The sequence below is a fragment of the Neovison vison genome, chromosome 3 (genome assembly GCF_020171115.1).
Source record: "Neovison vison isolate M4711 chromosome 3, ASM_NN_V1, whole genome shotgun sequence".
NCBI classification, from domain to species: domain Eukaryota; kingdom Metazoa; phylum Chordata; class Mammalia; order Carnivora; family Mustelidae; genus Neogale; species Neogale vison.
This window is the reverse complement of record NC_058093.1, coordinates 28842786-28858814: the sequence shown is the minus strand read 5'-3', so window position 1 is coordinate 28858814 and position 16029 is coordinate 28842786. Positions and strand designations below refer to the sequence as shown.

At 37.4% G+C, this 16029-nt stretch overlaps 1 protein-coding gene across 3 annotated transcripts in view; it reads left to right on the top strand.

Annotated features, from left to right (window-relative positions):
* USP37 (ubiquitin specific peptidase 37) overlaps positions 1 to 16029 on the top strand; it is an 86726-nt gene that overhangs the window by 32146 nt on the left and 38551 nt on the right. For all 3 annotated transcript variants that reach the window (XM_044241595.1, XM_044241593.1, XM_044241594.1), the window contains exons 10-13: positions 3701 to 3862; positions 10479 to 10610; positions 10772 to 10895; positions 11567 to 11757. In XM_044241595.1, coding sequence (XP_044097530.1) covers positions 3701 to 3862; positions 10479 to 10610; positions 10772 to 10895; positions 11567 to 11757 — 609 coding nt within the window. The remainder of the gene's footprint in view (positions 1 to 3700; positions 3863 to 10478; positions 10611 to 10771; positions 10896 to 11566; positions 11758 to 16029) is intronic.

Sequence of the window (16029 nt, the reverse complement as noted above, 5' to 3'; positions counted from 1 at the left end):
GGTAACCTAATCACATCTCAGAGCAGAATCCCACAATGTTTATAGAAATCAAAAATATCTAGCACCCAATAAGATAAAATTTTCCATGTTTGACATCCAAGAAAACATACTAGGCAGACAAACAAGCAGAAAAATACAACTCATATGGAGGAGAAAAATTAATAAATACTCAGAAATGACAAAAGTGATAGAATTAGTACATGGATATTAAAAGTTACTAATCCAAAAAAAAAAAAGTTACTAGTCATGACGTTAAATATAAATACAAAATGTTCCAGTTAAAGAGAAAGACTGGAGGGGAATTAAAAAAAAAAGAGAAAGACTGGATTTTAAAGGAAGAAAAGTAATCTATATGCTATTTAAAAGAAACTGGTGGCTCAGTGGGTTAAGCCGCTGCCTTTGGCTCAGGTCATGATCTCAGGGTCCTGGGATCGAGTCCCGCATCGGGCTCTCTGCTCAGCAGGGAGCCTGCTTCCCTCCCTCTCTCTCTCTCTGCCTGCCTCTCCGTCTACTTGTGATTTCTCTCTGTCAAATAAATAAATAAAATCTTTTAAAAAAAAACAATTACAGGGGTGCCTGGGTGGCTCAGTGGGTTAAGCCCCTGCCTTCAGCTCAGGTCATGATCTCAGGGTCCTGGGATCAAGTCCCACATCGGGCTCTCTGCTCGGCGGGGAGCTTGCTTCCCTTCCTCTCTCTCTCTCTGCCTGCCTCTCTGTCTACTTGTGATCTCTCTCTCTGTCAAATAAATAAATAAAAATCTTTAAAGAAAAAAAGAAACAATTACAATATAAAGATGAAAAAAGATGGAAGCAAATACATCTTGCTGTGTGTAGTACTGCACAGTAAGATAAAACTAATAGAAAGCTAATGATAAATTGTAGGGTAAGGGCACCTAGCTGGTTCAGTCAGTAGAGCATGTGACCCTTAATCTTGGATTTGTGAGTACCAGACCTGCATTGAGCGTAGAGATTACTTACAAATAAAATCTTAAAAAAAGAAAATCTAAGGAGATTAAAGACCTAAGTAGTAGGAAGATGAGAATTAAATGTTTTAGGAGAGGGGCTCCTGGGTTGTTAAGTGTCTGCTTTTGGCTCAGCTTATGATCCCAAGGTCCTGGAATCAAGTCCTGCATTGGGCTCCCTACCAGCAGGGAGCCTGTTTCTCCCTCTCCTGCTCCCTGCTTGTGCTCTCTGTCAAATAAATAAATAAAAATCTTTTAAAAAAAAAAAAATCTTTTAGGAGAAAATAATAGGAAAATATTCTGTGACTTTACTTTATAGAATTATAGAGTTCTTAAGACACAAAAATTGAAACCATAGGGCAGTGGCCAGGCAGCCCAGCTTTGGAAAGAGGCTCTAGTTGCACTGTGGCTTGCCACCAGGATGCCCAAGAGGGAGGTCAGCTCTGTGGGGGTGGGGGGGTGCCAAGGAGGTGGCAGAGGAGGGGAAACCTGCTAATAAAGCCAGAAAAAGGCAGTAGGAAAGGATTAATCTTCAGACAAAAAAAAAGTTGAAACAAAAGGAGAAAAGGGAAGCAAAGTGAAACAGGCTAAAGTGGCTAACCAGTAAACAAAAGACTTACCTGCAGAAAACAGAAACTGGGGCCTCTGGGTAGCTCATTTAGTTAAACATCGCCTTTGGCTCTGGTTGTGAGCCCAGGGTTCTGGGATTGAGCCCTGTGTTGGGCTCCCTGCTTAGTGGGGGTCCTCCTTCTCCCTCTTTGTAGCTCTCCCTCTCTGTCAAATAAATAATTAAAAGCTTTTTTAAAAAGAAAGAAAATGGTGAGGCTAAAAATGAGGAGTGTCCAGCCTTAGATGAAGCAGGAGAGAAAGCCACATCTGATTAATAACCATAAGCCATGTCTTATCAATGGTCCCTTTCTCCCTTCTTGTATAATCTAGGGAAAGATTTTTATCAATTATATTATAAATGCAAGTTTTTTAGTATCTTTAGAAACATATTTAAGGAGGAAATCCCACCACATCCCATTTTTTTAAGTGTAATTTTTTTTAAGAGGTTAGATCATTTGCTAATTGTTTCTTGGTACAGCCAGAAAGTAGTGGGATATCAAATATGGAAGGCTTTGATTGTCTTGGGTGTCAGCTTAACATTCCATAGATGGGATACTTTTTCTAACCCATAATACCAAGCATACTAAATGGCAGTTTGGAGTCAGTCATGCATTTAATAGGTCATGAACATTTTAAATTACTCTTTTCCCATGTTTTTGGTAGAATTTTTTCCTAAAGAAAACCACTTCTTGATCCTGGCTCCCTGTGTCAGAATTTTGTACACTCTGTAACATCTTGGTCCTGGCAGTCCAGTTTTCCTAGTAACCTTGTTAATGTGCTCTGCAAGATTGAAAATTTGAGAATGTAGAGTATATGATATTAAATTGCAAATTAGTGGGACTTAACAGTGTAACAGCATATCAACTTTTGAAGATATTGGTACATGGTAAGAAAAATTATCAGGTATTAGTTATCATAAATTGGTACTTGATTAAGGAAAATTTGTCTTCAAATTTTAAGGTGGAAGGTCACTGGAAGAAATTTTAGAAAATAATTAACAACTACATGATTTTTTAGATTTTTGGTACATACACTAAGAATTGTATACAAATTGAAATGTCTACTGATCTTCAGAACAACCAGTAAAAACTGAATTCTGAAAGAAAAAAAACATAAAAGGTTGATTAAAAACTGTGTAAAGGCTTAAAACTTAAAACATATACAGGGCTCCTGCATGGCTTAGTCGGATAAGCATTGCCTTTAGCTCAGGTTGTGATGCCAGTGTCCTGGGATCAAGCCCCACAGCCTGCTCCCTGCTCAGCAAAGGAGCCTGCTTCTCCCTTTTCCTCTGCCTGCCACTCCCCCTGCTTGTGCTCTCTGTCAAATAAATAAAATCTTTAAAAAAAAAAAACCTTAGAACATATAATAGACAAAGGATTAGAATATGAAATACATGGAAATACATATTAGAATATGAAATACATGGAAAATACATAGAATGTGAAATAAAGATCATTAAGAACCCTATATAAAACTAAGGGTACACAGAAGCAGTTCAGAGAATAACAGTTGTAAAACTATGTTCAACTTCAGCAGTAATCAGGAATATGCAAAATAGAACAACAGTGAGATCAGTTTCACTCATTAATGGAAACCATGTGAAATGGCAGTTCACTGTTAGTGGAAATGAAAATTGGTACAGCATTTTTGGAAAACAATCAAGGTCTCAGAAAAGTAAAACTTAAAAATGCTTATTCCTCACATTTTCACTTCTAAGCATATAAACTAAAGGAAGTTCTCCAGGAGATGATGTAAAAGAGTATTTTTGTGTCGTTATTTGTAATAGGAAAAAAATAACTGCCTCAATGTTTTTAAGACTAGGAAAACTGATGTATCACATCCATTAAGTGAGTAAAAGTAAATAGCAAAGTAAAACTATATTACAGTTTTTCTCAAGTCATGAATAATGATAGGTTAAGTAGATATCGTATCATATGCCTCTTCAGCTGTCTATTGACAGACTTGCTAATTTACACTTGGGGAGTTTTTCCAGAGGTGACCATTATTGCTGATATTTCTTCAAGTTTAGGATTTTTTTTTTTCCCCAGATACTGACTTCTCTGAATCTGCTAGAGGAAAAAATAACATGCAAAATTGTTTTGCTAATGCACTCTTTGTTCTTTTTTATAGGACTAATGTTTCAAGCCAAACTCCCTCTGCCAAAAGAAGTTTGGGATTTCTTCCTCAACCAGCTCCTCTTTCTGTTAAAAAACTGAGGTGTAACCAGGATTACACTGGCTGGAACAAACCAAGAGTGCCCCTTTCCTCTCACCAACAGCAGCAACTGCAGGGGTAGGTAAATTCTTTATAGTTTGCTTTCTTTTTATTAAGTCATTAACTGAAGTATATTCTGCTTGATGTCAAAAAAATGGTTAAAGGAGGGGTGCCTGGGTGGCTCAGTGGGTTAAAGCCTCTGCCTTCGGCTCAGGTCATGATCTCAGGGTCCCGGGATCGAGCCCCGCATCAGGCTCTCTGCTTAGCAGGTAGCCTGCTTCCTCCTCTCTCTGCCTGCCTCACTGCCTACTTGTAATCTCTGTCTGTCAAATAAATAAATAAAATCTTTAAAAAAAAAAAAAATGATGAGGGGTGCCTGCGTGGCTCAGTGGATTAAAGCCTCTGCCTTTGGCTCAGGTCATGATCCCAGGTTCCTGCGATCGAGCCCCGCATTGGGCTCTCTGCTTGGCGGGGAGCCTGCTTCCCTTCCTCTTTCTCTGCCTGCCTCTCTGCCTACTTGTGATCTCTGTCTGTCAAATAAATAAATAAACACTTTAAAAAAAGATGATGAAAGGAGTCATATTAATTATAGTTCTCAAATATGCACTCACTTACTAAAGATTTATCACACCATAAGTAATGATAACTCCATTATCTAGACTGCAGTTTTTGAACTTCGAAAAAAAGTGCTTGTATAGACCATACTAATCATTAAGTAGAAAATGTGTATTCTCCAATCACATACACTTTGTCATACTCCTGAGATACTTCAACACTATTTTATGTATAACCTCCCCATCCCCTTCATGCTAAAATTTTATTAAATGCATAAAAAAGAGATCATAATTAATAACTGTAATAATAATAGTAGCAGTCTTACTTGAAGTGTTTGTTATATGACAAATACTGTGTGCTAAGTGTTTAAATAGATTTTTTTCTTTAAATCCTCACAGCCCCTCTGTGAGCTAGATGTATCAAAAATCTGCTTTCACAAATGAAGTAACCAAGGCTTAGAAAAGTTAACTTTCTCAAGGTGATGCAGTCAGTGATACAGCAGTAGTAAACCTAGTCAGTTGGATTTCACTTGCATTCTTTTTTTTTTTAAAGATTTTATTTATTTTTAAAGAAAGAAAGAGTGGACATGCATGAGCAGGAGGAGGAGCAGAGGGAAAGGAAAAGAGGGAATCTCAAACAGACTCCACACTGAGTCCAGAGCCTGGTACAGAGCTTGATTTCATACCCTGAGATCAATCAGTCATGACTGAGCCAAAAAAAAAAAGAGCTGAATGTTCAACTGACTGAGCCACCCAGGCTCCCCTCCACTTGCATTCTTAACCACTTTGCTCTATTCTCTCTTCCCTAATTTTATCACTCCACATTAATCATGGGTGTGTGTGTGTGTGTGTGTGTGTATATATTTTTTTTTTTTTAAGATTTTATTTATTTATTTGACAGAGAGAGACACAGCAAGAGGGAACAGAAACTGCGGGGGTGGGAGAGGGAGAAGCAAGCTTCCCATTGAGCAGGGAGCCCAATGCAGGGCTCAGTCCCAGGACCCTGGGATCATGACCTGAGCCAAAGGTAGACGCTTAGAAACTGAGCCACCCAGGTGCCCCCTTCCTTATATATTAATACATAACCTTCAACCATGTTAGTATGCATTTAGATTTCCCTTTACAATCCAGGCTAGAATGAATATTCTCATATACATATCTTTTTAAAATTTATTGAAACTTTTCAAGGATAAATTCTTGGAAGTGTATTTTCGTTTAGATTAAAGGAAGGCACTTTGAAATGTTTTATTTCCAAATTGCTCTCCTCAGACTATCAGCTTGTTTTCAGTATTACTCAAATTACTGTTTTTGTATCAGCTTTAAGGTTATCTTTTTACTTGAATGAGTGACATCTTCCAATTTGGCTTATTCATTGTAATATATATGCTTAATGTCTTAGTAGATAATAAAATAAAATTTGCAGTGAAAGTATTTCACTTTATTCTCTGCTTACCTGTTTCTTTTCTCTGAGCTCTTTTTTTTTTTAGAGAGACTAAGTGCATGCACATGCAAGCAGTGGGGAGAGGTAGAGAATCATAAGCAGGCTCAAAGCCTGATAGGAGGCTCGATCTCACAACCCTGGGATCATCACCTATGCAGAAGTCAAGAGTCAGATGTTTAACCGACTGAGTCACCCAGGCAACACAATAGGCAAGATGTTTAAATAAATTGCAGAGAGAAAAACAGTTGTAAAATAATAGCTGAATATGATCAGTACTCCACCTTCAATAATGGATAGAATATGTAAGCAGAAAAATCATTAAGAAAATACAGGATTTGAGCAACACTATAAATTTCCTAGATCTTATGGATGTATATAGAACACTCCACCCCTCAACAACATAATACACATTCTTCTCAAATGGACATGAAACATTCTCTAGGAGAGACCATATGTTAGGCCTCAAAATAAGTTTCAATTTTAAAGGTTTGAAATCATCAAAAGTATCTTTTTGAACCACAATAAAATGAAGCTGGAAATCAGTTACAGATGGAAAACTAGAAATATGTAGAAATTAAGTAACACACTCTTAACCAGTAATGTCAAAGAAGAAATCACAAGGGAAATTTAAAAATATTTAGAGATGAATGAAAGCTCTATTAGCATGCCAGAATTGATGGGGTGCAGCAGAAGCAGTGCTCAGAGGGATATCAGTAGTAGGAAACACCTACATTAAAAAAGAAATGTTGGTGAGGCTGTGAAGAAGATAGAACCCTTGGACTTTGCTGGTGGAATGTAAAATGGTGCAGCTGCTATGGAAAATAGTATAGCAGTTCCTCAAAGAATTAAAAGTAGAATTACCATATGATCCAGCACTGTTTCTGGGTATATATCCAAAAGAATTGAGAGCAGTGACTTGAACAGATATTTATACATCCATGTTTCACCTAAAGGTGAAGGCAACCCAAGTGTCCAGTGCATGAGTAAATAAACCAAATGTGTTTTATACATATAAGGGAATACTATTTAGCTTTATTTAACCAGTTTTTAAAAAAAGATTTCAATTATTTATTTGAAAGAGAGAGAACACCAGCAGGGGGAGCAGCAGAGGCAGAGGGAGAAGCAGGCTTCCTGACAGGCAAGGATCCTGATTCGGGACTCTATCCCAGGACCTTGGGATCACAACCTAAGCCAAAGGCAGACAATCAACTGACTGAGCCACCGAGGTGCCCCCTGTTTAACTTTAAATAGGAAAGAAATTCTGACACATGGTACAATATGGATGAAACTTAAAGACAGGCTAAGTGAAATAAGCTGGTCACCAAAGGACAAAAACTGTATGATTTCACTTACATGAATTACCTAGAATAGTCATATTCATAGAGTCAGAAAGTAGAGTGGTGATTGCCAAGGAGAGGGCAATAGGGAATTATTGTTAATTGGGTACAGAGTTTCAATTCCAGAAAATGGAACAGTTCTGGAGGTTGATAGTGGTGATAGCTGTACAATATTGTGAGTGTACTTGATGGGTCTGAAACTGTGAACCTTAAAATAGTGGAGCGCCTGGCTGGCTCATTCAGTAGGGCATGCATGTGACTCGTGATCTCTGGGTCCTGAGTTTGAGCCCTATTCAGCATAGAGTTGGCTTTAAAAATTTTTTAGAAAAATGGTTAAATGGTAAATTTTATGTGTATTTTATCATGATTTTTTTTAAAATGACCTCAAGTCAGTAACCTAACTTTACACCTTAAGGAGGTAGAACAAGAAGACCAAACTAAACCCAAAAGTTATCAGAAGGAAGATTAGAGAGAAATAAAATAGAGACTGGAAATACAAGAGAAGTACAAAAATCAACAAAACCAGAAGTTGATTCTTTGAAAAGATCAACAGACCTTTTATCTAAACTGATAAGAAGAGAAGATTCACATAACTAAAATCAGAAACAGAAGTTAGTATATTACCACCAACCTTACCAAAATAAGAACGATTTTAAGACAATACTATGATTTCACCACCAAATTAGATAACTGGATGAAATGGGCAGATTTCTAGAAACAAGGGAAAATTGTGCAGCTCTGAAAAAGAAAGTATAAAAAGTTGAAGAAGGTATATGAACTCAAAGCCAAAATGAGATACCATTTTACACTCACTAAGAAGGCTATAATTTTAAAAAAGAAACCTGAAAATAACAAAGTATGTGTTTAGTTAAAAAAGTCACTAAAGAGTATACACTGTATAGCATTCCATCTTTTGTTTTTTATGAAAAAAAAAAGAGAAATAATAAAATCATGTTTGCTTATATGTATAAACTTTCAAATATATAAAATGGAATATGTAAAGTGTAATGTTATATTTAATATTTTGTTTTTGAATTATAATACTTTAATCTGAATTTTGTGTATTACATAAAATATATAGATACTTCACTTTTTATATTTTAAGTTGCTGTGTCCCCAAGTTCACTGGTATTTTCTTCAGTGTTTTCATCTGCTGGTAATCTCATTCAACAATATTTTCATCCGTTGTGTTTTCCATCTCTAAAATTAATTTGGGGCTCTTTTGTATCTTCTGTTTCTTTCCTTTTAGGTTAAATGTTTTCCTTTGCACCTGTCATCACCTGAAGCATATTTATAGTAGCTGTTTTAATATCTGCAGTTGGGTTTGATTATTCTGAGACACGTGTTTAAGCTCTTTAGTGTCAAATCTAGAGTGGACTTTATTCTAAGACTAATTTAATTCTTTTTCTAAATCATGGCTCCTCTGGGATTTCTAGTAATGTCCTATGAGTTCACCTAAGTCTCTCCACTCTGGTGGGAACTCAGACAGTTTTGGGTCCTGCATAAGCTCTGGAATTATTCTGCTAATAGCTTCCCAGTAATCATTCTTTTTTTTCTTTTTTTTTTTTTTTTTAAGATTTTATTTTTATTTATCAGAGGGAGAGAGAGGGAGAGAGAGTGAGCAAAGGCAGACAGAATGGCAGGCAGAGGCAGAGGGAGAAGCAGGCTCCCTGCTGAGCAAGGAGCCCGATGTGGGACTCGATCCCAGGATGCTGGGATCATGACCTGAGCCGAAGGCAGCTGCTTAACCAACTGAGCCACCCAGGCGTCCCCCCAGTAATCATTCTTTTTCTTGAAGTTCTTCACTGGTGTCATGCAGTTTTACTGCAAGCATGCACAGCCTGGTATTCAGCCGAATACTCAACAGACTGTGTATTTCTGGAGTTCTTTGTATAGCTCCCTCCTCTCAGGTACTCCCAGAAATCTTAGCAGCCTCGGCCTATCAAACTCCAGTTTCTTTCAACTCAGTACAGCATGATTCCTAGGCTCTGTTTGGGTACCCCTCCCTGGACAGAGTTCACAAATTGACTGCAGCCAGAAACCCTGCATAATGGATGTACACACACCATTTGTTTCCCTTCTCTTAAGGATCACAGTCTTGGTGCGGCCAGTTATTCAGTGTGTTGTCCACTGTTTTTTTTCATTGTCCATGATAGTAGGATAATTCCAGACCCTGATACTTTATCATAGTCTGAAGTGGAAGTTCTCCAGGGTATTCAGAATTGCCATCGCCAGTGATGAGCACAGGAATATCATGTACCTCTGAGTGTGATACCCTTGGAAGGACACAGTATCACTGTGTCACTACGTGCTTTTCCAGCCTGAACTGAATCTCTTCATGAGGAAATAGCAAACCCAACAAGAGGAACGGTCCATTAAAAACCAATGGTGGGGGTGGGGGAGGCTGTATTCTTCACAAATGTCAATGTATGTTAGATAAGAGCATATCAGCATTAAATTTTATAAAGCTGCTAAATCTGCTTTGATTATATAAGAGAATCTTCTTGTTCTTGTGAAATACACCATGAAGTATTTAGGGCTGAAGGGCTGTGATCTATATAACTTAAACTTTCATGTGGTTCAGGAGGAGTAAAGGGAGAGGTGCATTAAATGGTAAAGTGTGTATTACAGAAGATTAACTGTCGGTGAATATGGATAAAGAATATTCTTGTGCAACTTTTTTGAGAGTTTGGGATTTTTTTTTTTAAGATTTTATTTATTTATTTGACAGAGATTACAAGTAGGCAGAGAGGCAGGCAGAGAGAGAGGAAGAAGCAGGCTCCCTGCAGAGCAGAGAGCCTGATGTGGGGCTCACGGCTTTAACCCACTGAGCCACCCAGGTGCCCCAAAGGAATATGTTTAAAATATTTATAAAAGTTTTTTTAAAAGTTTGCTTTAGAAAAGTGTTTGGCAATACCCATTAAACCTAAACACATATATCCTCTGACCCAGCTGTTCTACTTCTGGGAATATACAAAAGAGAAATGAGTTAAGTTATATCTCAGGGAAAAAATTAAAATTATAAACAAGAACAAATAGCTCTTTGGATAAGTCCCCAGTTATTTTTACCATTCATTTGAAAATGTATCATTTTCCTTATTATAATCTTATAATCCAGTGGTTCTCAAAGTATGGTCCCCAGACCAACAGCATCAGTATCAACTGGAGTCCTGTTAGAAATGCACAGTTTTGTACCCTCTCTGTCTAGATCTACAGTTTCTATTTGGGGCCGAGCAATATGTATTTTAACAAGCCCTCCATGTGATTCTGATGTGTGCTATACTGGAGAACCCCCTACTTTAATGAACATATGTCAGGAACTACTGTAATCTTCAACAGTACTATTTTTTTTTCATTTTCAGCTTCTCCAATTTGGGAAATACCTGCTATATGAATGCTATCTTACAATCTCTTTTTTCACTTCAATCATTTGCAAATGATTTGCTTAAGCAAGGTATCCCATGGAAGAAAATTCCACTCAATGCACTTATCAGGTAAGTGTTACATTCTTACTAAGTAACCTTTTACCTTATTGATTATGGAATAGCAGAGTTAATAGACACTGAAAAGTTTTATGTGCCATTGCTAACAGTCTTTAAAGTATGCTAACTGAACTTCTGTAAAAGAACACCAAACTTGTCTCTTCTTTTAACAGACGCTTTGCACACTTGCTTGTTAAAAAAGATATCTGTAATTCAGAGACCAAAAAAGATTTACTCAAGAAGGTTAAAAATGCCATTTCCGCTACGGCAGAGAGATTCTCTGGTTATATGCAGAATGTGAGTACTAATTGTTTTTAAACATTTTAGAGATAAGGGAAATTGAAATGATATCAGTGTATTGTCTAATTTCCATTTTAAAATGAGATTTGTGTACATGTGTTCATCACAGGTTGAAAGACCTGAGGACTTAGGTTAAGGGTTAACAAGACTCTTCTGTGTATTTTATCATATTGAAAAATATAAATCTCGTTTGCCATAATAGGAGCTTAGGCTCTTTTAGCTAGAGAGGCTATTTTAGAAAAAAATACTTTATCTTAAAGGAGTAATTCATTTATTCATTCATGCTAATCCAACTGGTAGTTAAGAATATAAAATCTGTCATTCTTTTTTTTAATGTTTCTTTAAATTCAGTTCAGTTAACATACAGTGTTGTCTTTGTAATAAGACACTATGTGTTGTGTGTGTAATATAACATACAACACTATACAGTAATACAGTGCATTCTTAGTTTCAGAGGTAAAATTTGGTGATTCACCAGTTGCAGTGTCATTTAGTCTTATTCACAAAATATGTACCCCCAGATTGTTAGAGTAAATCTGACCTTTTTCACATATGGTACTGACCTTCAAGTGCTTTAGTTGTATAAGTCACAGAGTTAGCAAGCTATCATTGTGATAGGAAATGTTTTGATTAAAGATGTTATGATTAAAGATATTGTGCCTTCTTAGGATGCTCATGAATTTTTAAGTCAGTGCTTAGACCAGCTGAAAGAGGACATGGAAAAGTTAAATAAAACTTGGAAGACCGAACCTGTTCCTGGAGAAGAAAATTCGTCAGATATTTCAGCCACCAGAGTATACACCTGCCCTGTTATTACTAACTTGGAGTTTGAGGTTCAGCACTCCATCATCTGTAAAGCGTAAGTAGCCTCTAAGAAAACTCTTCGTCCTTTTAATTCTTTATGGCAAGTGATTAAAATTCTTTTAGAAGATTTAAATTCTTCCTTTCTTTGTCATAAGGACACATAAATGCATAGATTCTACCAAACATCTCTTTTCTATATCATCTATAAAAATGCTTTGTAGGGTGAAAACTAAGGAGAGCTTGACAGTTTTGTCATGTGCTGTAGTGCTGACTAAACACTTAATTTTGATCTACGAATTTGTTTTTGTGGGTTTTTCTTTTAATCTCTGTGGAATATCGAGATCTTTGGGAATACTTGTTGTTCTTTTCTTTTTACCTGAAAAGACTGCCTCCTATTGCTTATTTTATTAAACCTAATTATTTTTATTAAAAATCATTTTTTGGGACGCCTGGGTGGCTCAGTTGGTTGGACGACTGCCTTCGGCTCAGGGCGTGATCCTGGAGTCCCGGGATCGAGTCCCACATCGGGCTCCCAGCTCCATGGGGAGTCTGCTTCGCTCTCTGACCTTCTCCTCGCTCGTGCTCTCTCTCACTGTCTCTCTCTCTCGAATAAATAAATAAAAAATCTTTAAGATAAAAAAAAAAAAAATCATTTTTTACAGGATCAAAATCTGAATTATTTTTAATCTTTGCAGTACTTTTTAACCTTATTTTTATTGATTATTCAGACTTTCTACATTTAGTTAATTTCCATGCTCATCACCAAGACTTCTATACCGTGCATTTCACATCAAAAGGTGCTATTTTGATTAATCTTTCAGTAGTACATCTCCGAATATGTTTTTCAGAGAGAGTGGAATCCTTCTGTATAAGTAAGAATTGTGTTGCTCTCACACAGGAGTTAATACAGAATTATTGAATCACACATAGCCTTTCCTCCTTAATATCTTACATAAACTATCCCATTGTGTTTTCTTACTCTGTGCCATTTGGGAGAAACCTGATTTTGTGGGTAATCTTTTTCTTCCTGAAAATCTGTGGTATTCTTTAATTTTGAAATTGACATTTTGAAATTTTGAAAATTACATTTACATTTTCACAAGTTTCACAAGTTTGCATTTTCACAGGTTTGCATCTAAGTATTTTGTTTAATTTTGCCTTAAACATGATGGAGCTTTCTCATTCTGAAAGATTTGGGATTTTCTTCCACTTAAGAAAACTCTTCTCTAAATAGTACTTCTCTTCCATTTGTTTTGAAATTTTCTTTAGAAATACTCAAAACGCATGTATTGGCTTCCATTTTTTTTGTTTTTCTTAGACTGTACATGAGGTCTCTCCAAGCTATTACATTTTAATAATTGTGACTAGAAGTTTGAACATTCGATAGACACTAGAGTGTTGTATCACTAGTATGTGTGACATTTCTTATCTTCATAATTTCTTCAGTCTTTTGCTCCCCCAGTGGATAAATTATTTTTACAAGAAAAAGTCCAGGTTTTGTTGTTTTTTTTTTTTAAAGGCAAATTTTACTCTTTTTTTGAAGATTTTATTTATTTATTTGTCAGAGAGAGCAAGAGAGAGAGAGAGCACGCCCACAAGCAGGCAGAGTGGCAAGCAGAGAAGCAGGTACCCTGCCGAGCAAGGAGCTGGATGTGGAACTTGATGCCGGGACCCAGGGATCATTACCCAAGCTGAAGGCAGTGGCTTACCTAACTGAGCCACCCAGGCGTCCCAAAAAGTCCACGTCTTATAAATGTAGTCCATCTCCTAAAAGCTGGAGAGCCCATCAGCAGTTAATAATATGGTAGCTAGTTATTTTTTCCTTTTCTTCTAACATACTTTACCAACAAATTTGTTCAGGTTAGGCAAAGTTTTAATTATTGTTACTTAATTGTGGGGGTGCCAGCCACATATTTTTTTATAGGAAAATTTCAGTGGTCCCTGACAGAAATGGCTATAGGCAGTACAAGAAGCAAGAAGGCCATATCAAAGTAGTGGCTGCTGGCCTGTGCCTGCGGCATCAATCAGGCACTCCCCTTACACAGCACCCAGGTATTGGGTGGATGTTTGAGGTGTGTGCGCCGTGCATGAAGTGACATAGCACATGGGATTTTAGATACGCCGGGCGGGTAGACTGAGCAGCGGCCCAAGAGTATGGCGAGTCTGGGTGGCAGCAAGACACTGTGAGGCCACAGCAGCAGTGGTACAATCACCTCCTTAAAGACCTTGCTTTTGTTGCTTCATTAGCAATTTTCTTTAAGACAGTTTCTTAAACATAAAATAGTTTTTAACTCTCGGAAGATTGCATATACTTCCGATTGTAATTTCCATTGTTTAGCCTCTGTCCCATCTCACTATAGGTTAGTTTGGCCAATTTGCCAAATGTACTTATTTTTTTAAACTATTATAGTTTAAATGGAATGTAGTTTAAATGCTGTAGTTTAAATTGTTTTCAGTTACTTTATATGGTATTTTGGTATGGCAGTATATTATTGAATATGAAGAATTCTCCATTCAGAGAACTTAAATTATCTAAAACTAAGTGGTATTCCCCATAAAACCTTTTGCAGTCTTCCCTAGCTCAGTAATAACAGTTCCATACTCAGAGTTTTATCAGCCCAAAAACGTGGTGTGTTTCTTAACTCCTCTCTTTATCTTGCATCCCTCCATCTCCTATGTCAGGAAATCCTTTCAGCTCTTCCTTCAGAGTATATCCCAGGATCTGGCCTCTTGCCACCATTCTGATCAAAGCCACCATCATTTCTTGCCTGGATTGTTGGAATACCCTTTTTTTTTTTTTAAGATTTTATTTATTTATTTGAGAGACAGAGATCACAAGTAGGCAGAGAGAGAGGAGGAAGCAGGCTCCCTGCTGAGCAGAGAGCCCAATGCGGGGCTTGATCCCAGGACCCTGAGATCATGACCTGAGCTGAAGGCAGAGGCTTTAATCCACTGAGCCACCCAGGCGCCCCTGTTGGAATACCTTCTAAACTGGTCTCTGTATTTCTATCCTGTCTCTCTCTTTAGTCTTTTTGAACACATTAGCCAAAGTGATCCATTTAAAGTGGAAGTTAGATCATGTTAGCCCTCTCCTCGTTAACCTATAAAAGCTGAAGTTCTTACTGTAATATGCAAAATCCTGTATCATCTGTTCTCTTCCCCCAGTTAACTCTGACTTGATCTCCTGCTTCTCTTTGCCTTCCTCATTCTGTTCCTAATTAGCTTCCTTTCTTTTATTTTTTTTTAATGGTACCTAATGACCTTTTTCACTTACTCTTCCCTTTATCTCAGACTCTCTTTCCCCATATTCCTCTCCATATCTTTATGTAAAAGCCATTTGCTCAGTAACGCATTTTTTAGACATTTACCCTATTTAAATTCCAATTGTCTACTCTGATCTTTCACTATTTTTTTTCCTTAGCACTTATCACTATCACTTTAACATACCATACATATTAATTATATGGTTGGGGTTTTTTTTTAAAGATTTTATTTATTTATTTTGAGAGATACAGATACTGGGGGAGTGGGTGGCGGGAGCAGGAACATGGAAGAGACAGAAAAGCAGGCTCCTTGCTGAGCAGGAAGCCCGGCACTGGGCTCCATCCCAGGACCCTGAGATTGTGCCCTGAGCCAAAGACAGACACTTAACCATCTGAGCCACCCAGGCACCCCTACTTGTATGTTTTTTACTGTCTTTTCCCTCCAGTATAGCTTTGTGCAGTGAGGTATTTTATCTTGAGTTTGTTCATTGCTGTAACCCCAGTGCTACTAGAACAGTTTCTGGCATAGAGGAGGCATGTTTAGTGATGCCTAAGAAATTGCCCAAATTCATCAGCTCAAAACAGTATTTATTAACTCAGTTCCATAGGTCAGAAGTCTAGGTAGAGGGTGGCCAAGTTCTCTGCTCATGGTGTCAGAAGACTGAAGTCAAAGTATTGCTTGTTCTCATCTGGATCCCCCTCCACAGTTATTAAAGTTGTGGGCAGGATTTCGTTCCTTATGATTGTGGTACTGTAGTCCCCATTTTCTTGCCGGCTGTTAGCTGCAACTACTCATTTACAAAAGGCTGCCTGTAGGTTCATGCTCTATGGCTTCCAGAGGCAGTTCACAGCAGTGCTGTTGGTATTCTTTCAGGTCAGCAGTACATGTCTGAGTTTGAATCCCTGACTTCCTCTGTTTGAGACCTCTAGACCCAGATTTAAGAGCTCAAGTGATGAAGTCTGACCACTCAGATAATCTCCTTTTTTTTTAATCAACTCAAAATTAGTAACATTAATCATATCTGCAAAATCCCTTTGTCTTAAAGCAACTTGATCATGGGAGT